The 21,104-nt window shown below is 49.5% G+C and overlaps 1 protein-coding gene across 3 annotated transcripts in view; it reads left to right on the top strand.

Annotated features, from left to right (window-relative positions):
* The window catches only part of DNMT3B (DNA methyltransferase 3 beta), a 42,517-nt gene extending 21,862 nt beyond the window's left edge, over positions 1-20,655 (top strand). Inside the window, exons 6-22 of one of the 3 annotated variants that reach the window (XM_045885535.3) lie at positions 109-318; positions 1,643-1,801; positions 3,995-4,102; positions 5,013-5,157; positions 6,855-6,980; positions 7,147-7,191; positions 8,587-8,666; positions 8,977-9,089; positions 9,736-9,919; positions 10,531-10,615; positions 11,591-11,736; positions 12,212-12,302; positions 12,592-12,740; positions 13,582-13,667; positions 16,453-16,522; positions 17,257-17,375; positions 18,989-20,655. In XM_045885535.3, the coding sequence (XP_045741491.1) occupies positions 109-318; positions 1,643-1,801; positions 3,995-4,102; positions 5,013-5,157; positions 6,855-6,980; positions 7,147-7,191; positions 8,587-8,666; positions 8,977-9,089; positions 9,736-9,919; positions 10,531-10,615; positions 11,591-11,736; positions 12,212-12,302; positions 12,592-12,740; positions 13,582-13,667; positions 16,453-16,522; positions 17,257-17,375; positions 18,989-19,130 (2,058 nt within the window). In that variant the 3' untranslated portion in view covers positions 19,131-20,655. The remainder of the gene's footprint in view (positions 1-108; positions 319-1,642; positions 1,802-3,994; positions 4,103-5,012; positions 5,158-6,854; positions 6,981-7,146; positions 7,192-8,586; positions 8,667-8,976; positions 9,090-9,735; positions 9,920-10,530; positions 10,616-11,590; positions 11,737-12,211; positions 12,303-12,591; positions 12,741-13,581; positions 13,668-16,452; positions 16,523-17,256; positions 17,376-18,988) is intronic. The other 2 variants (XM_045885534.3, XM_064572934.1) reach the window with 2 other exon arrangements.
* The last annotated feature ends 449 nt before the right edge of the window (positions 20,656-21,104 follow it).

Raw genomic sequence — 21,104 nt, 5'->3', positions numbered from 1 at the left:
AATGTCTTCACTGTTTCTGCTTGCTTGGGAAGCAACTGGGGGTTCCACTGGTCTCTGGTCACCTACCTGGTTTGCCATGGCCCAAGTTCCATGTCCTTCTGTCCACAGTCCCTGAGGCGGCGGACAGTATCCTTGGCAGGCACGCCGTGGCCGTCCCCAGCCAGCCCCTACCTCACCATTGACCTCACGGATGACGATGTGGTGCCCCAGAGCAGCAGTACCCCCTACACCCGCTTGGCCCAGGACAGCCAGCAGGATGGCCTCGAGTCCCCACAGGTGGATGCAGAGGGTAGAGATGCCGACAGTGCCGAGTATCAGGTACCACAAGAATGGCCTAGATAATAGGGAAGAACAGACGCTTACCCAGCGGGGGCCATTCCCACCTTTTTGTGGGGGCCACTTCTATTGTAATATTTGAATTTCTTTAGCATATGGATTTTCCATATGCAATGTGTCCCTCCTTTATCCTGCTTCTCTGCCAGACATAATTCAAACACCTGATTAATGAATTTCCAGATGTCAAGTATTTGTACCTCCAAATATATGTACCTCGTATATATACCTTGTATATGTAATACGAGGTGTGGTTCTGTTCGTCATATTTTATGTACAGTTGTAGACTAGTTAACTTTATTTGTTGGGAGCTGGAGTTGCCTCACGCTCACATCTTTTATCCACTGTATTATATGATCCATCTTCTGTATTGTTCATGATTAGCCGGTCGGGCTTGCTTCATTCCAGCACTGCCGCATACATACGTATGTATGTATAATTCTGTTGCATAGAAATCTTTCTTTCTATGTATATCAGACTGTACATCTATTTTTTTTTTAAGATTTTATTTATTTATATGACTGAGAGAGACAAAAAGAAAGAGGGAACACAAGCAGGGGGAGTAGAAGAGGGAGAAGCAGGCTTCCTGCAGAGCAGGAAGCCCGATGCGGGGCTCGATCCCAGGACCCTGGGATCATGACCTGAGCCGAAGGCAGATGCATAATGACTGAGCCACCCAGGTGCCCCTGTACATCTATTTGAATAACTTGTTTTTTCATGGGCATTTTACATTTTATGGTTAGGTTTTTGAGGCCCGTGGTGGGAAAACCCAGGTGATTGTCATGAGGTAACTCTGATCTTATTTCCTGTGAGTTTTCAGTTGACATCTTTCATTCCCAGATAGAGGTTAAAGGTTACAGGTGAAATTTTACAAATCTAATAAATCCCATGTTCCTATCAAAAAACGAAACTGACGGGGCGCCTGGGTGGCTCAGTTGGTTAAGCGACTGCCTTCGGCTCAGGTCATGATCCTGGAGTCCCGGGATCGAGTCCCGCATCGGGCTCCCTGCTCGGCAGGGAATCTGTCTGCTTCTCCCTCTGACCCTCCTCCCTCTCATGCTCTCTGTCTCTCATTCTCTCTGTCTCAAATAAATTAAAAAAAAAAAAATCTTTAAAAAAAAAACAAAAAACGAAACTGACCCCTTATATTCAAGGGGTTCTCACTCACATTTCTTATTTTTTTTAAAGTAATGCCCTAAGTTGTACCCTGGGGCAATGGCCCTTGGGGTTAATGGGGTGGGCAGGATTTTTCCTTGGCCTAGGTGATCTGTCTCATTGGGATTCTTTCCATGTGTTTTTTTTTTTCCAGGATGGGAAGGAGTTTGGGATAGGGGACCTTGTGTGGGGAAAGATCAAGGGCTTCTCCTGGTGGCCTGCCATGGTGGTGTCATGGAAGGCCACCTCCAAGCGCCAGGCCATGTCCGGCATGCGGTGGGTCCAGTGGTTTGGTGACGGCAAGTTCTCTGAGGTGAGTCCAGGGCTAGGCAGGCTCTCATGCGCCACAGACCCATTTCCTGTGTTTTCTTCACTTCCTTTCATACTTGACTTTTTAATATGAGTGGCCTGTGACTGCTTTCTCCAGATGGGTGAGGCTCTTTGACTCCTTGTGCCTAGGAAGGACAAAAATTTCTTGTTAACTGGCTTAAACAGATATATAGGGTCTCACAGGCCCAGAGCTCAATCTATCTAGTCTTATAGGAGACAAAGAGCTGGAAAGTCCTCTGAAGCCATTTGTGGGCACTTGTGCTCTGTTGGTTTTTATTTCTCCAGGCAGAGTCACCAGGATGGATTCCTGGGCAGACACCCTCAAAGATTTTCCTTGGAGAAGCCAGGAAGAGATAGGAAGGGTGGTCTCTGCTTTTGAGAGGTGTGGGGAGGGGCATGGGAGGAGAGGTGGGCCTAGGGCCACTGCAGAGTACTGATTTCAGGCTTTATTGGTTATTGGTGTTAACCTTTTTTTTTTAAAGATTTATTTATTTGAGACGGAGGGTAGGGGGGAAACAGAAGCTGAGTGCAGAGCGGGACACAGGGCTTAATCTCATGACCCTGCGATCATGACCTGAGCTGAAATCAAGAAGTTAGATGCTTAACAGACTACGCCACCCAGGTGTCCCAATCTTTGTGGGGTGTTTTTTGTTTTTTTTTTTTAATGTTAACCATTTTTAGTTCCTCCTTGATGAGAGTCTATGGGGTAAGAGCTCTGTTTGTTGGGCATGAATCCTGCAGTTCTGATTCTTAAATCCTGTCAAAGGCACATTCTGAGATCTTGGCCTGTGATGGTCTCTTTTCGAAATGTTAGTCCAACCTTCACATCCAGAGGTTCGATGAGGAACAACAGCAAGCTGGGTTGGGATGGAGGCAGATGTGGGAATGGAAGACCATTCAGTACACCTGTGGGATTTGGTCTCAAATTGAGGTTCTTTTTTCTCCCCATGATTTGGGATTTGCTGTAAACACACTGAAATTCCCAGAGGGCAAGATAAATAGGACCTAGAGTCTTCCCTGGTAGGTAGAATGCATGTAGAAACTCTCTCTTTGGCCAGCAGAGGGAGCAGGATTACAAATGTGGGCCTTTGCTCTCCCTGAAGCATCTAACTGCAGGGATATGGGCCATGAGTTCTGTGAAATGAAGAAACATGGATTGTTTGTAATTACTTTGGCCCAATGAGACCTATAATGAGCTTTGCAAGACTGGGTCTGATGCTAATAAGATGAAGTGTGGGGCTGTTAGCATAGTAAGGGATTGCAACACAGGTCCTTGTGCTTGGGCTACACACAGCACGAGAATAGTTGGTGCTGGGATGAGCACCTGCATTTCTCTCTACAATCACACTGATCCCCAGTTTCTTATAAATGGTGGCAACAGCCCTTCGTGGGAGGTCAAGATGAGAGGTGTAAAACCGAGGTTGGCATGAGAATGAGCATGCACTGTGTGGGGAAGGAGACGTCCCATGGTTCTCCGGGCTAATCAGAATCCCCGAACACCAGTTTCATCTCATCCCACCGGCAGCCTGATTTGTTCGTGCACGGCCAGGGGACTTGGGTGTGAGACTTGTGGACTACAGGTATTTAGCCCCGATGTAAGGCACATAGCAACAAATCACACTCTGTGCCAAGCACTATTCTCTAAACCTGCACATTAAATTAATTCTGTTAATAAAAGGCTGTATCATAGCTGTTTGTCATGGTCGTGAATGAGGGAAGAACATGTGCGAAAGCAGCAATGTTGGAGCATCCACTGTGAATGTCAAGACGGAGACGGGGCCCCCCACCAAGGACAGTGTGGGTCCGTTGTACTTAGAATAGTTTGGATATAGCCAGATGCACCCTGTAACCTTGGTTTGAGGCCCTCCATCCCAGTGGGCTTAAAGCCCCCATGGGCCCTCTCTAACATGGGCTTCAGCTGGTCCTCCAGCGAGTCTCCAGGACTGCATCTGGCTGTATCCATTTGGGAGTATCCTGCTTTCTCCCATTTGGGGTGTTGTGTTCGCCATGCTTCTGGCGGTAGGGTGTGTCAGAGGCTGTACTGCCGTTTGTTTTCTGCTTTTCTCTTCCCTTCTTTTTAGTCTATAGCTTGATCCCCAGGAATAAGCCTGGGAGAGAGACAGGACACGCCAGACACCAGCTGTAAATGGATGTTGATGATGGCTTTCTCTTCCAGGTATCTGCAGATAAGCTAGTGGCCCTGGGGCTGTTCAGCCAGCACTTTAACCTGGCGACCTTCAATAAGCTGGTCTCTTACAGGAAGGCCATGTACCATGCGTTGGAGGTAACATGGTAGTGGGTGGTGAGGGCCTGGCCTCGAAAACAGAGGTAAAGCAAGAGACTTCTAGAAGGCCAGGTCAGGCCACAGTGTGCCCAATAGCATGGAGGGGGCAGAGCCACCAGGAAGGAAGTGGATGCAAACATGACAGTAGCCCATTGACTGGGAAAGAAAAGGAGGGATTTGAGATTTCCCATGAGTTCCCAGGACTACCCCCAGCTTCCATGCCTACTGACAGAGGGAAGAGGAGCCCTCAGGAGCAGGAGACAGTCTTCATATCTGTGAATAAGTTTTTGTAGAGCCTCAAAGCCTCTTTCCTTTGAGTGGTGTGGTTTGAGGTCCAGACTGGAGAACACCTGAGGCCAGCTGCCTCCTCTCCTTGTCTGTGGGGGATCCATCAGGCTCTGTCACTCCTTCTACTTTGATTTAGAAATGAAATGTTCTGTGGCCTTGTTCCAGCATTTATGAGCCAGGCTTTGTGCTTAATTAGACATGTAAAACTTCCTGGTGCCTTTGTAATAGGACTTAATACTTCCCCACTTCATTAGGGAAATAAAACAAGAAATCTGAAGCTTCTCAGACACAGTGAGACATGCTGGCTGATGCTTCTTCTATATCTAAAAGTGACAGAGCTGATCCTCTGCCCTTTGAGAGGGAGCTGAGCACTCAGGTCCCTACAGGGGAGAGATCATATTTGGTATCTGCAGGGAGAGACTTAATTTCCCTCTCCATGGCCTCCTGCCTGTCTCCCTACACAGGCCCTTCCTCCCTGTCACATACCACTGCTCAGGACAGCTGCTGGGCTGTGAAAGGGACCAGTGTGAAAAGGAATGCAGGCCCCAGCGGGGGGAGTCCCTGGGTGTGGCCTGGCTAGCACCCACCCCTCCTGTTGATCATAGCCTCTTTTTCTCCACAGAAAGCCAGGGTGCGGGCTGGCAAAACCTTCCCCAGCAGTCCTGGAGACTCGTTGGAGGACCAGCTGAAGCCCATGTTAGAGTGGGCCCACGGGGGCTTTAAGCCCACTGGGATTGAGGGCCTCAAACCAAACAACAAGCAACCAGGTGGGACTGGGTCCCTGGGCAGCACCCACCGTCCACTGCTGCTGGGGACCCTCTTGGGAGATGTAGTCACCCCCTGCTGCCACCTACCCTACCCTGGCTTCCAGCAAGCTGTCAGGCCTGGAGCTCTGTCACCCTGTGAACCCCCAGGGAAGCTGGAAGAGCAAACAGCCCAGCCTTTTCCAGCTTCCCTAGTCACTTTTCCTGCTGAAGGCCAAGTACAAGTAATTGGAATTGAATCTGTTGTGAAAACTTGAGTAAATAGAAGGCTAAGATGGAATCTTCATTGGTGCCCTTTTTTTAAAGGAAAAAATAATTAAGCCATGCTCACTGGAGAAAACCTGGAAAGTGTTACCCCCCCCCCCCGCACCGCCCCCCAACCCCATAAGCCACCTCCATTCAGAAAGAGGTATCTCCCATCCTAAGGGTTTGACCAATACCATAATTCCTCTAAGATAAGTGTTGTTTCCACATTGTCACTCCGGAAATTCCAGATGCCTGAAATCCAGGGTTTGTCTTAAGAATCCATATTTAACATAGTATTTTCTGTTTTTGTTTTGTTTTCCTCCCCCCACAAATAAGTGGTTAATAAGTCGAAGGTGCGTCGTGCAGGCAGTGGGAACTTAGAATCAAGGAAATACGGTATTCCCTTCCCATATTTTGACTATGCACTATTTTCTCTGCACTTTCTTTCCATTTCTTGCATATACAGTGGTCACTGGGAAAGAATCCAATCTTTTAAAAAGTCAACCTGAGCCCTCACCCACCCCTTCACTCCCAACCCTCACAACTGCCCTCCAGGTTAACGTTGGGTGTGCACATCCTTCCAATTATTTCTGTACACTAGTTGGATTCTTGCTTTCCCTTCACTTCTCAATTATAATAGTGTATGCACTGTCAGATGTAATTTTGTCACTAAAGGGTCCTTATGATTTCTAATGGCTATATAGTTTCCTTTAACCATGTTTCTTATAGATGATATTTACAGATTGAATGAAAATATAACAGGAATTTATAGAAATATATAAACAGTGGCCACATAATACAAATTTTTGTCTAGTAGCAACATTGGAAAAAGTACAAAAAAAGGGTGAAATTAGTGTAAATCCAATATTTCTGGCATTTTACCATTTCTAACAATCTGTATAAAAATTAATGAGAATTTTACATTTTCTTTTAGAGCAGTTTTCAAAATCTATTATTTTGACGTGTCCTATGATCTCTCAATTTTTACGCTACGTTGTCATTAGAAACATTAGATTTATATTTTTATAGATGTCCCAAGTTCCAAATGAGACAGTTGATTGGCTCCACTGGCGGCTTTTGAGTGTACATCCAGATTAAGTGTAAAAAGCAGTCACTCAGTTACACAAGTAACATCTCAAGTGCACAGTCACTGCATGTGGCTATTAGCTCTCGAGGTGGGCATCCGAGACCAAGCTTTGTCTAATTTTCCTTGTGCTGGGTCTATGAGGATGAGTTCTCTTGCACCCATTGCTGTTTAAACCCCGATAAATACATAGTGAGGGATTTTGAATTCTGTCTTCGTCCAAGTTATCCACAGATGGGCTGTAGGACACCCAGTATGGACCCATGTCATGGCCCAGATGCAGGTGGGCACCCGGGCATTGCATGGTTCTGTCCCAGGCCCCTTTCTCCCCGTATCTTGGCCCCGGCTGCCATCTCCTTACCTTTCACAGAGAACAAGACTCGAAGACGCACAGCTGACGACTCGGCCACCTCAGACTACTGCCCCCCACCCAAGCGCCTAAAGACCAACTGCTATAACAATGGCAAAGACCGAGGAGAGGAGGACCAGAGTCGAGGTGATCATGGGACAGTGAGGAGGCTGGGGGAGCAATCTCACCCGCTGTCAGCTTTGGACTGTCAGGGGTGGGTGGCAGGAAGGGCCATTCAGCAAGGGACTGTGTCAGAGCTGATTGAGGAAGAGGCTCCCTGACTCCGTGTCACACTTTCCTCTTTTCTCAACAGAACAAATGGCTTTGGATGTTTGCAACAACAAGAGTAACCTGGAAGGTAATGTGCTTTTCCCTGTCTCCCCTTCACGCCCTGGGCAGTGCTCAAGGCTGACCTTAGCCTGCTTGCCTGCCCTGCTGGAATCTGACCCAGAGCTCCTGTGCCTTGGCCTCGGGTTGCGGTGGGCTCATCTTTGTTGCTACATTTAATAGAATGTGTTGCCTGATTTTCATGGAGGCTGATTCTGCCCCTGTGAGTGAGCAAGGAGGGTGGGGTTGGGGCAATTTGGCCCAGAGAACCCCAAACCTGAAACCGCTATCTGTGGCATCTTGAGCCTTCCCCAGACAAGAACTGGAACAGGCTTTGAGGTGCGAGGTGCCAGGTCACTCTCAAGTCAACTGGTCTGTTTATCCTGGCTGGGAATTAGCCAGCCACTGGAATTGAAACTCTGCCCAGAATGTATCTAACAGAATTCAGAATGTGTGAGGACAAATGGATTCTCTCTTGTTTCCTTAGCCTGATGTCCTTTATTTAACAAATATTTATTGAGTGGTTATCTCAATGCTATGTAGGGAAACAGCACAGCTCCTGACCCAGAACACCCTGGGGAAAGCTCAGGTTTGGAGCAATCCCTGTCAATCCTGGAAACCTTGACCCATAATCCTCCCATTCCTCAAGACTCCGCACCCATCCATGTTGCCTGGCTGGGGTTGCTTGGTCTCAGGCATTTTTTTTTAAAGATTTATTTATTTATTTTAGAGAGATAAGAGCGTGCCAGCGAGTGGGTGGGAGGGGCAAAAGGAGAGGGAATCTCAAGCAGACCCTGCTAAAAGTGGAGCCCAATGCATGGCTCAATCTCATAACCCAGAGATGACTATGTGAAATGAAGAGTCGGATGCTTAACCCGACTACACCACCCTGCCTCCCAGGTCTTAGGCATCTTAATGGCCCTGCCCACATGATAAGTGCTGTGGATCAGTCCCGACTGCTGGTGTGACGGCAAGGCAGGATATCCAAAAGGAAGGTACCCGTGTTCTGAATAGTATCCATGGCTATGTTTAGGGTTGGTGTAGGCAACTCTTAATGAAGACAAAAGCAAATTGGAATCACCATAGATTACCCAAGTTTGTCTTTAAAGAGTCTCAAAGATTTTCATACCAGGCCCACCCAAGCAAGTCCCTGTGTTGGAGTGGACTTTGCTCCCTGTCCTGCCTCAGGTGTTCCTCCTGGGCCAGGCCTTTGCCTGTCTTTGGGACCGCCTGCTTGGGGCTCCTGTTCTGGCCTCTCCCCGTCTTTGGAATGGGGTTGGCAACTTCAAAGCATTGCTGAAAGGAACAAAGCATGAGGAGTCGTGATTTTGCTAGCCTGGAGTAACTATTCAAAAGCCGTTAGACTCAAGGCTTCAGCCCTGGTGTTGTGGCCGTAATTGGTGCAAACTGCATTCCTATCTTATAGATAGCTGTTTGTCCTGTGGTCGGAGAAACCCCGTGTCCTTCCACCCTCTCTTTGAGGGTGGGCTCTGCCAGACGTGCCGGGTAAGTCCTATCCCCACCCTGGGCGTTCCTGCCCCTTCCCGCTACTCCCCTGTCCTTCCCCCAGAAAAAAGCACCTGCGTGTCACTCTAGGGAAGGCTCTAGCTGTCCCCTCTGAGGGTTGGCTGCTGCAGCAGCAGGGTCATCCTGCGGTGGCACGCAGACCCCAGCTGGTGGCCCTGGAAAGGGCGCCAAGCCACCGGTGACCTCTTCTGTGGCTGCCTCCTAGGGCCTCAGCCAGCAAACAGGCGGGGGCCTGGGGGTCCCTGGTCCCTGGTCCCCGATTTCACTGGCGTTTCCGTCTGGCTGCCAGGACCGCTTCCTCGAGCTGTTCTACATGTACGACGACGATGGCTATCAGTCCTACTGCACCGTGTGCTGTGAGGGCCGCGAGCTGCTCCTCTGCAGCAATACAAGCTGCTGCCGGTGAGCGGGGGCCGGGGGGGGGCTGGGGGCAGTGAGTGGGGGCGGGTGGGTGAGCGGGGGCTGGGGGCCGTGAGCCGGGCTGGGGGGGGTGAGCGGGGGCTGTGGGCCGTGAGCGGGGACCGGGGGGGGCTGGGGGCAGTGAGTGGGGGTGGGTGGGTGAGCGGGGGCTGGGGGCCGTGAGCTGGGCTGGGGGGGGTGAGCGGGGGCTGTGGGCCGTGAACGGGGAGTGGGGGTGGCGGCCAGGCCTGCAGCCCTGAGGGAGCCCCGGCAGCGGGCTGGGCCCAGCCCAGGCCAGGAGTCCACAGGGCCGTGGTCCCCGTGTGCTTGAAGTAGAACTGGGGTGGAGGGATGGGCTTTAAAAAGCTAGGTCCCTGAGGGTAGGGAAGGCCCCCTGGAGATGGGCCGGGGAACTTGGCTGTGCAGCAGCCTGTGGGGGCTGACGGTGCATGCATCGGTCTCCTGCACCAAAGAGGTCCCAAAGAGTGCAGCCCAAATCCTGGCACCGTGCCTTCCAGCCCATGGGGAAGAGCAGTGGGGGCCCAAGAAGGTTCCAGGCAGCCTGTTGCCATCTCCAGGGGGCCGGTGGGGGAAGGCAGGGGAGCTGCCTGCTGACGAGGCCGTCCTTCTCCGTTGCTGGTGGGCGCAGGTGCTTCTGCGTGGAGTGCCTGGAGGTGCTGGTGGGCACGGGCACCGCAGCAGACGCGAAGCTGCAGGAGCCCTGGAGCTGCTACATGTGCCTCCCGCAGCGCTGTCATGGCGTCCTACGGCGCCGGAAGGACTGGAACGTGCGCCTGCAGGCCTTCTTCACCAGCGACACAGGGCTCGAATATGTAAGCCACAGGCTTCTTCCCCCGGCTCCCCGCACCACCCACCCCCAGGGCTTCAGGGCTCTGGAGCGCTCTGGAAGTCTGTTGGCAAGAGTTAATGGAAAAGATCCATTGTACAGATGAGCATCCGAGAGCCTCAGACCTCGTCCTCTGTACAGTTGTCAGCCTTCTCCAGCGTTCCTCCTCCCCTCCTTCATGCCCTCTCACTATATGGATTTTCACGGGCCTGCTGAAGAAATGGTTACAGAACTAACCAAGCCTTAGCCTTAGTGGAACTGAAGAGGGAAGGGAGGCCTGTGACTTCCTCTTAAATCATGGGGGGAGTGGATTTTCCTGGGCTCCTGCCTGCAGTTGATGGAGGGAGGGGAGGCTCCAGGTCTTTCCGGGGTAGGGAATGTGTTCTTGTGTGTGTGTGCATCTGTATCAGAGTCGCATCTGTGTTCACGTCTAGGGTAGAATGGCCGTTCGTGCTAGAGCTCTCCAGGGGATCCCAGCTAGGAAGTTGTAGAGCACAGGGTTTGTGACTCAGAGGAAGGTCAGCCCTCCCCTCCACCAGAGGCTGAGTCCTACCCCCTGCACCGTGACTTCCATGACCTCCTTCTTTAACCTGGCAGGAAGCCCCCAAGTTATACCCTGCGATTCCCGCAGCCCGAAGGCGGCCCATTCGAGTCTTATCCCTGTTTGATGGAATTGCAACAGGTGAGTTTGGAGTTCACCTAGGGACGCTCACCTGCTCCAGGTGTCCTGTCATCAGTGCCAAGAAAGACCCCTGGGATGACCTGTTGGTCACTTGTTCTGAGAAAACCACTGGCTCCTGTTTCTCTCCTCAAACCTCTCTACCATTTCCCCTGCCGGGCCTTCTTTTGGGGCCTCTTTGAAGGCAGGTATATCTTAGCTGTGTTGGATTCTTTTATTATGTGCAGATATCTTAGAAAAATTTCCTCTCCCATAAGGCTAGATCTGTTGGAGCTGAAGTAGGCAGCCCCTAATACCTCCAGTCTTGGTTCCCTCCCATATCCCTCCCGTTGCTTAGGTATAGAGGAAGCATCTAACTCATTCAATTAAAAAAACTAGCCTGTGATGTATTACGAACATCTCTGTATTCCCAGAGAACGAAGCAGAGGAAGGAGCTGCTATGCGCTTTGCATCATTTGTACTTAATGTGTGTACTTCGGTGTCCAGATTCTGAAATCACTGACAGCTTTTAGTGACACCCCCAGGTCACTACTCGCGCTTTGTTTTCCCCATTCTGTTTGGGTCTTAAAGACCTATTTGTGTTGGCGCAGATCACACCTAGTAGAATTGAGCCCTGGCCATGCCACCAAGCCTTGAGTTTCTCTAAACATGGTTTTGGTGAAGATTTGTGTCCGTGTGTCTGTGTTTGACTGTGCTAGGTGGTAGGTGCTGGGGCCTTGGCTACGTGCCTGTCCGTTCTGGTAGATTGTGCCGGGGGGCTCTACCAGTTACCCATATATTTTCTTCATGAAACTCCGCCATCCAGGGAGCCCGGGGTCACCAGCATTCGGTTTCTGTGCCATCTGCGTGGGTTCCCTCGAGGATGACCACGTCCCTGCTGGGTCTGGTTGGAGCTCTGGAGGTGGCTTAGTATCACTGGAGGGAGGGTGCCCTGGGAGGACAACCCTGATGCACTTTCTGTCCCCTGGCCCCCTACAGGGTACTTGGTCCTCAAAGAATTGGGCATCAAAGTGGAAAAGTACGTCGCCTCTGAAGTGTGTGAAGAATCCATCGCTGTTGGAACTGTGAAGCACGAGGGCAACATCAAATACGTGAATGACGTCAGGAACATCACAAAGAGAAATGTGAGGGCAGCCTGCACCCCTTCTGGGCTCTGCCCCACCCCCACTTCCTCCTCCACGCCCTGAGCCCCACACATCCTCATGCCCATGTGGTCCCCTTCCCTGTACCCAGGGCTGTGGTAGAAGAGCGAACCTGGGGTTGCATCAAGCTGTAGGAAGACCCACAAGTTGGCAGATTATTCAGAAAGATTTAGATCTTAGGGAACCTGGGGCATTGGGTTGTCTTGCGTCAGAAGTGGAGTTGGGAAACTTTACTGACCAAGTGAGATTCTGGAAGTGAGTTTTCTTTTTTTCTTTAAAGTAGGCCTCACACCCGATATGGGGCTTAAACCCATAACCCTGAGATCAAGAAGTGTGTGCTCCACCAACTGAGCCAGCCAAGCACCCCTAGAAGTCAGTTTTCTTGATAGGGTTACCTGGCACCTAGGCTGTATTCCTCCATCCTCACCCCCACGAAGAGTGACTGTTTTTCCCTCAGATTGAAGAATGGGGCCCCTTCGACTTGGTGATTGGTGGAAGCCCATGCAATGATCTCTCAAATGTGAACCCTGCTAGGAAAGGCCTGTACGGTGAGCATCCCTTCTTTCTGGTGGCCCTAAGAGACCCTCTGTCACCTGAGTGCTCTTGAGGAGGACTGTTTGTTTCTGGCCAGCTTTACCGTTGTACGTCCTGTCCCCAGAGATAGTACTGAATCCTGGCCTGCTTGTGCCTGTGTCCTTAGTCATTCCAGAGGAGTGCAGGTAGAAGGCCTGCAGGGTGTGGCTGTAGGCAGGCAGTCACTGGGAACCCACTGGTGTCAGTGTGGAGGGTGGGCTGAGGGGTGTGAACCTGGCTCTGCCATCTTCTTATGTGGCTCAGAGGGTACAGGCCGGCTCTTCTTTGAGTTCTACCACCTGCTGAATTACACGCGCCCCAAGGAGGGGGATGACCGGCCCTTCTTCTGGATGTTTGAGAATGTGGTAGCCATGAAGGTTGGCGACAAGAGGGACATCTCTCGGTTCCTGGAGGTGAGGGCACCTAGGGTCCTAATTGTCAAGACAACATGGGAGGGAAGGCCCTGTTGGCCTTGGGAGGTGGTTGGGAGTGATTTCTGAGTTCTTAGTGGACACGGCTAAATCCAAAACTAACGGAGTCATGTGGGTCGATTCTTTTTTAGTGTGTGGAAAATATTTGATCTCTAACCTCAGCCAGAATCCCCTGAAGTCAGACGATGAAATCCTCATCTACTTTTGGGGGCCTCAGAAGATTTGACTAAACTTGGTTTACTCTAGGGAGTTTTTTCTCCTCCCTGTTCTGAGAACTGCAGCTTTAGGGACTACAGTCGGTTCAGTATGAAGCATTATCATCGAGCACTATAGTAAATGCTTTTTATACATTTCAATCATTTTCTTCAAAACTTTACCACCTAAGTTTTGCTGGAGATGTTATAGAACTGGCTAGTTCCCTCATACTGTGCGAACCTGGCAGATGGGTGACAGAAGCCATGTTTTGTCAACACTGCATTCCTGCAACCAGGACTCCCAGCTTGGCCGATTTCAATTTTGAGCTGCGTTTCCTACCTGTACAAAGCACATTCTGTAATTATCTGTCAGGTCCGAGGGTGTATCTTCCTTCAGAACCTGCTGGTCCAATCTGGTCTCTCTCGCCACGTTTAGTATATCAGGGCACTAGCTGTGTCTTCCAGCCAGATTCTTGATGGGGATTGGTCTGTCTTTTTGCTGGCAGGAACCATGCCTCCTCTATAGCGGGCTGAGGCGGGGGGAGGCGCGCCTTGTCACCTACCCAGGTCAAACCCCGCTCTGGCTGGCTTCCGCATGTCCCTCTCTCTCTGTCCCTCTCTCTCTGCAGTGTAATCCAGTGATGATCGATGCCATCAAAGTGTCTGCTGCTCACAGGGCCCGCTACTTCTGGGGCAACCTGCCTGGAATGAACAGGTAACAAAGGGGCTCAAGGTGGGACAGGTAACAGCCAAGTTAAGTATAACTAATGATGGGAGCCCCAACTGTGAACTCTTGTGACTCAGAGACCCATTCATGCCTCCTAGAAAGCACTGGCTCTGCCGAGAAACAGCCCCACTTAGGATTCAGACCAATCCCTGTCGTCATGTTGGAAGCCTTTTGGGAAGCTAGCCCCGACCTGGGAATCTGAGGCTAGGATTCCTTAGTCTTCTCTGACTTGTTCCTACTCTGCCCACGGGCCAGGTTCTTCAAAGTGCCTCGTGCTGGAACAGAGCAGACAGTGCTGATGCTTGCATACCCCACCTCTTCTTCCGGTTACTGTCCCACTGGGAAATGCAAGTAGATTGTTAGATGAAGTGATCCCTGGCCGTGAGACCTGTGGTGACCAGCCCAGTGGCATAGCTGAGATAACCTGTCCCCTTGGATTTTCTTAACCAAGGGCTTTTCCCAACTTTTTTTTTTTTAAAAGATTTTATTTATTTATTTGAGAGAGAGCATGAGAGGGGAGATGGTCAGAGGGAGAAGCAGACTCCCCGCTGAGCAGGGAGCCTGATGCGGGACTCGATCCCGGGACTCCAGGATCATGACCTGAGCTGAAGGCAGTCGCCCAACCAACTGAGCCACCCAGGCGCCCCTTTTCCCAACTTTTTATCAATCTTTTCATGTTGAAAGCCACAAAGTAAGTGGCTTTGCTGAGGATTCATTATCTCCTCTATGTGGTTTCCAGGGAAACAACCTGCTAATTAAGATACAAAATATGATGGTAATGTGACATCCCAGACTTGCAAATGAGTTAAGCTTAAAAAAAATTCGCTTTTAGAAGGAAGTGCTGGAAGCATAACTTTCAGGCATTTAGCAAAGTGTGAACAGAGGGGAGAAGTTGCTAGAATAGCTTGTAGGATTTCTGTTGGGTATGTTGCATTTTTATTTGGCTAATCAGCCAGTGAAATGGAGAATGTTCATGTCTGGATGAAGTGGGCTCTTCACTCAACACTCGAGCTCTCACACTGTGCCAGGCATTGCTGTACGTGCTGCCGGCTCAGTGGTGAACACATTAGATGTCAGTCTTGGCTCTCGTGGAGTTGACATGTAATGGGGGATGTGTAGAGAAGACAGTAAATAATTTCACCGTCCTGGCTGGAGGTGGGGGAATTGGAGGAATTGATGGGGAGGCTTCTCATTCCACCAGGGCCTTAAATGAAGGAATGAGGCCATGTAGTTAATTGAGGGAAGAATGAACATTCCAGGCAGAAGGAATAGGGAATGGGGTGATGGTGAACAGTGCATGGGAAGAGCAGCTCGGAGACAAGGTTCCAGGGGCCAGAATGGCTGGGACAGTACGGCAAAGGACTCAGAAATGTGGGCCAAATTATGTGGCATTTGTGAGTCATTGCATGGGAACTCATGAGCCATTCAAGCAGGTGAAAGGTATATCTCAGGTTCATGATAGTTGCTCATCAAGGGATAGACAATAGCAGGATGTCGGCAGCAGTGGGGAGACCAGTGAGGGTGGGCATTCAGAGGAGGGTGCCATCCATACATACTCAACACAATGCAAGTGTGGCTCTGGGGGCTTGGCAGCTCAAGAGTTCTGTGGAACTTAACAGGAGGGATCAGATTATAGGTAATGTGAGGGAAGGGCTAACAGGATTTGCTGATGCCTTAGATGTAGGGTATCAGATGAAAGGAGAGAGTCTGCAGAGCCTCCAGAGCTTTCTGTCTGAGTTGTGAGAATAACAGTGTCTACAGCTGGGCCCTGCAAGGGTGGTGACCCAACCATCACCTGGTAGTCACAGACCCAAATCCAGCTGTCCGACCTAACACCTTGGTTATATAGATCTCAGTCCTACAGTCAGCACCAGGTGTGGCCGTAATGTGTCCCAACTCCCTTGGATTCATGGAAGAGTAAAGATTGGGGGTAGGCAGGCATTTAGCCCGGAAGGTGAGGTCAAGGAAATCTCTGACAGAATCTAGGGGAATGTTTTGTGTGATTCTGTGGCCTCTCTTGTGGGCATCATTCATTCCTACATCTGATTTCCTTTTGGCCTTGAAGTTCCTTACACAGAGGTTGCTGTGGTGTTCATCAGCTCTGTGCATTCAGACCTTTTGCTGGTTTTCTCCTCTGGAACGCTTAACCACTCCTCAAGTCTAGCCCTCCGCCTTCTCAGGCATCTCTCTGCCTCTCTGCATTTGCAGGTTTCAATGGTGAAAGTTACAAGGGTAATTGTTCGTATTGTCAACCATCTCCTGTCCTTCTTACCTGTACCTCCTGTTAGCCCTGAAACCATCCCAAGTCGTCTTTGGTGTAAGCCACCAAATCATGGGTTTAATGTGCCATGTGCTAGTTGCAGCAGATCCACAAAGACCTAATCTAAGCTCCTGAGGCCCAGAGAGGTGGCCTGACTTGCTCAGGGTCACTCAGTGAGCAGTGGGGCTGGACTGGAGGGGTCTCCTGACTCCTTCCAGTTTGCTTTCCTTCATCCTGCTCTCTCTGCAGGAAGGCTCTGATTAATACTAAAATTTGGAAAGGGGGAGCATTTGCTCCTGGGCGTTGGGCTGCCCCTTCAAGGGGCTAGTCTGTTTCTGGCTTTGGCACGTAGTCTTGTGTTCTTGCCAGGCTCATTTTTTTTATCAGCTAATTGTAACAAGTTCACTGCCAGAGCACATTTTGCAGTCTTTGGCCCTCATTCCCACCTTGGGAAGCACCTAGCCGAGGCCCCTTTATAGTTGGTAGAAAGTAATGGGTTTTGGATGTTCCCAGGCCCGTGGTAGCATCAAAGAATGATAAACTCGAACTGCAGGACTGCTTGGAGTTCAATAGGACAGCAAAGGTAAGACGTGCTAACAAATGGTCTCTGGAAACGCACTTGGTGACCTCCAAGCGAGGACTTGACCTTGGTGTTCAGTTTATTCCTGCCCCTCCCCCCCACATGATTCCCTGGTGCTGGGCCTCTTTCCCCACTTAATTGTTCTGTCCCATCTTAAAATAAAAGCACAGAGTAGGAGAGGCTCTTGATACACAAATAATCACTATGAGAAAAGGTGACGAGTTTGCGAATGCAAACTCCATAGAGACACAGATAATTTCAGCTCATCTTCCCAGTAGCAAATGAGTAATTTTTGTTTTGTCACAAAAATGGTCTACTGTTAAAATTATATTGAGATCTCCACAAACTTAATGTTTACATCAGGCTAGGTTCCATTCATTCAAAATCCAGTGGGCCATCCTCAAAATCTGGGTGGGTTTTTACTTTTGCTTAATCCTGCTTGATCAGTAACTCTGGTGTTTTCTCGGCCCCCATGTGATCTCATTCATGGTCACTTTTTTATCTGTTGTTCTCTGAGGCTGGTCCTTCCTGTTCATTAACTTCTTGGTGTTCGTGGGAAGCACAAGATGTTCTCACCTTCCAACTCTCCTTTTCTCATTCCCTCTGTGAGCCCAACCCTGCCTCCCTCTCTCCCACGCCTGCCCTCCCTCCTCCAACTTCCCGAGGTGATTATGAGCTTTGACTTGACCCAGACCCTTCATCCTGTGCTCACTCCATGATGTCGTTTTGTTCTCCAGTTAAAGAAAGTACAGACAATAACCACCAAGTCGAACTCGATCAGACAGGGGAAAAACCAACTTTTCCCTGTTGTCATGAATGGCAAAGAAGATGTTTTGTGGTGCACTGAGCTAGAAAGGTGAGCAGGGCTGCACGTGAAGAGGGGAATCATGCAGGCAGAGAGAAAGGGGAAGAACATGTGGTCAAGGCAGGCAGCATAAATGGGCAGGTGTTTGCCTTAATTCTTCTGCATGGTCTCACTGACCTATGTTAGTGGGGCTGGGAGTGATGCCTTTTCAGAGTTAGTGCTGATTTTCCTGGTAGAAATGGCAGAAGGGTGGTGGTGGTAAGGAATCTGAAACATGAGGTCATTAGACCACGCCATCTCTGTTTCTGCTGTGCTGCCCTGGCATTTAACTGCCCCAGCATGCTGGGCCTCCAGGGCATATGAGGAACTAGCCAAAGAAAACCCCACTGACTTGGCCATTGGTCTTTCTCAGATTCCCTCTGCCAGTAAAGCTGGTTCCTACTTAGCCAAAGTCTGTCTTCTCCTTCCATTTACTTGGCTAAGTTGATCATTTAACTGTTTGGATTCAAAGAACCAGCTCTTGGATTTCAATTCTCCTTTTCTGGTTTCTTTTTGTTTTTTGTTTTTTTGTTTTTTCCCCTGTTTATTTTGTTCTTATTGTTAGAAATGAAGGAAGGGCTATGAATATTCCTCTTTACATTTTTGGCTGCATCTCAGGATTTGATAAGAGTATTTTCATTTCAGATATTTCAGTCCTACAACTGGTTTTATTTCTTTACCAATCGTTTTCTTAGCCTAAAATTAAGTTCTGATTCATAGAGAAAGAAACTGGCTGGTAACCTTGCCCATTCATCTGTGGGTTATTTTGTATTTTGAGAGCTAAGCCTTACATGCTGAGCTGGCCCTGTGATACTAGATGGATGCAGATGATACTAGGTAGGTGCCTATATATGTGGGTACAGGCACTTATAAAGGCACTATATAGGCCTACAGTGTTACATCTTTGGCACATTGCTTAACACCCATTGGTGTGCTTTTTAGTATTAGATTGTAAGCCCAGGAAAGACTGAGGTCTAGTGTATCTGTAGCCTCTTCCCAGGCCTGGTAGAATCTCCTAGAGGAAGCTCTTGGTATATTTGGTTGCCATCTGCCATTAAGTCCAGCTTGGCCCTTGATCTAACAACTGGTTTTTTTTAAGAGGGAGAGAAAATGCAGGATACTTCCATGTACTTATGGTTAATTATCTGAGCATCTGATGATCTATTTCTGCAAGTGTCCTTAATTCTTATTAAGGAAATTTCCCTTTCCTCCTCTTGTGATTTGAAGGCAGATACATGTCTGTTTGCTTGCTGTCTGGCTCTCTTGGCATTCATTCATTCATTCATTCATTCATTCATTCATTCACATGGGAAAGGTCCACTGAGCACCAGCTATGTGCCTGGAGCACAGCGCTAGTGCTTAGGGATGCACGCAACAGGCCTCCTTCTAGAGGAACCGTGCCCTCTGGACCGTTATTTGTGTTCTGTAGAACCGGTTGATCTGGCCTCTGGGGTTCAACGAGGGCTCATGTGAAGGCCCGGTCGGCCTGATGGAAAGGATGGGACAAAGGGCAGAAACAGCAGTACCATGCTCTTCGTGTGAGGATCTCCCAGAAGTAGTAAGCATGCTGGAAGGGGCATTTCTGACTCCCTGTCTTTTTATTCTGGTGCCCCTGCCCCCCCCAGGATCTTCGGCTTTCCTGTACACTACACGGATGTGTCCAACATGGGCCGTGGTGCCCGCCAGAAGCTGCTTGGGAGGTCCTGGAGTGTGCCTGTCATCCGACACCTCTTCGCCCCCCTGAAGGACTACTTTGCCTGTGAATAGCCCTCCCAGGCACCCTGAGCCCAGGAGCACTGGGGCATGTGGGGCAGAGCCAGGACCCAGTAGGTACAGCCCCAGCTCTGCCCTTCCTCTGCCCAGCATTGTGGGGTCATGCCACATAACCTTGGCAGGAGTAGAGCTGAGTGTGACCCACTCCTGGCAGGGGGAGCCCAAGGTGCCACCTCCTTGTGCACAATTCAGACCTGGCCGCTAGGAGCGGCCAAAGACGGTGCTCATTTTGTCTTCTCTGAAAACTTAAAACTTGAAGTAGGTAGTAAGATGGCTTTTTTTTCCCTCCTGGGTTTACTCCTCAGAGAAACAATGGCTAAGATACCAAAACCACAGTGCCGACAGCTCTCTAATACTCAGGTTAAAGCTGAAAAATCACCCAAGACAGTTATTGCAAGACTTTAATTTTTTTTTTTTTTTTTTTTTTAACATCTGCAGCCCCTCATTTCCAGGAGCATGCAGTGGTAGACATGTAGCTAAGGGACATTTTAAGAGCCCTGGGTGTTTTTTTTCTCTGGGGCTAGCAGAAGAGGAAAGGATGCCTGTCTTTCTTGAATTTTACCCAGCACGTTCCCCTGGCCTCAGTGTAAAGGGCTGGGACCTGCTGTCGGTGTCCGTGTAGAGTATTTTCCATAATGATGATGATTTCAGCAGGGATGACCTCATCATCACATTCAGGGCTATTCCTCCCCCCCTCCCCAAACAAACCCAAGGGGACAGCTACCCTTAGCTAAATGCCCTCCCAGTGACTGCAATAGAACCCTCAGGGGAGCTCAGGAAGGGGTGGGCTGGGTTATCCGCTGCTGGATATTATGCAGACAGGTGTGGCTTCTCTCAGTCTCCCTCTTCCCCATGTCAAGGGAGCAGAGGAGGAGGCTTAGGGAAGGCATCCCCCTCCACCCCCAAAATGCACCCTCCAGACTACTCTGCAGGCACAGGTCCCCACATGAGAGGACACCCCGAATCCTCAGCCTTTTCCTAAACTGAATAGCAGTGACAGCAGGGCAGACGCACATTCCCCGCCCTTTCCCCTCATCTAAGAGATTGCAGGGGGAAAACTGCAATAAAAAGCTCGACCCTCCCTCCAGAGATTTTAAAGTCCTTTTGTATCCCACGAGAAGTTTTTACGGGGAACGGGAGGTCGGGAAAGCTGCATTTCAGAAATGCTGTCCTAATGGTTTTTAACAACTTTTACTCTTCTTATTGGTGCTATTTTGTAGAATCAGGAACAACGTTGACAGGTTTTGTGGGAATTTTTTATACACTTTTTTTTTAATCACAGACTTCTATTTTTATGTTTTAACATTTTCATAAATTTTTTTTTTTTGTAACTGGAGCCACGTAACAAGCATGGGGAAAAATTGTGCCTTGTTTCAACAGTTTTGCTAATTTTTAGGCTGAAAGATGACAGATGCCTAGAGTTTACCTTATGTTGAATTAAAATCAGTATTTCTCTAACAGTCTGGTGTCCCTTTCCTTCTTTGCAGGTCAGATGGGTGGGACTTTGGGAGGGCCTGGTTAAAGCGGAGTGGTGGGAGTTCCAGTTGGTCATTGGTTTATGCAGCAAGCACAGTGCAGGAATACCAGTGTGACCCCATGGAGTGGTCTAGAACACTGGTCCCCAAACTCCAAGGTACCAGCCTCCCCTGTGAGGTTCATTAAAGTGGAGATTTCTGGGCGCCAACTTGAGTTTCTGATTGATTCACTGTCTCAAGTAGAGCCCGAGAATTCTATGCTGCTGGTCCAGGGACCACACTGGGCTGGTGAATGAGTTTCTAAACCTTGGTTCTCAAAACAAGGGCCTGGAGCCTTTGAGTTCATTTAAAGGCTTGAGGTCTGGAAAAGCCATCTGACATGCTCTTGGGGAGCTGATCAAGGTGATTGACTCAAGAATCCCAGGGCTGCTTGTCCCAGTTGTCCATGCCTTTGTTGGATTCCCTTGCACCTGGTTGCACTGCTCCCAAGTTG

Source organism: Mirounga angustirostris, unplaced genomic scaffold (assembly GCF_029215605.1).
Source record: "Mirounga angustirostris isolate CCGP_5_RB_7025 unplaced genomic scaffold, mMirAng1.0.hap1 SCAF_10, whole genome shotgun sequence".
NCBI lineage: Eukaryota > Metazoa > Chordata > Mammalia > Carnivora > Phocidae > Mirounga > Mirounga angustirostris.
The sequence above is the reverse complement of the archived record's forward strand: the minus strand, read 5'-3'. Positions and strand labels throughout refer to the sequence as shown.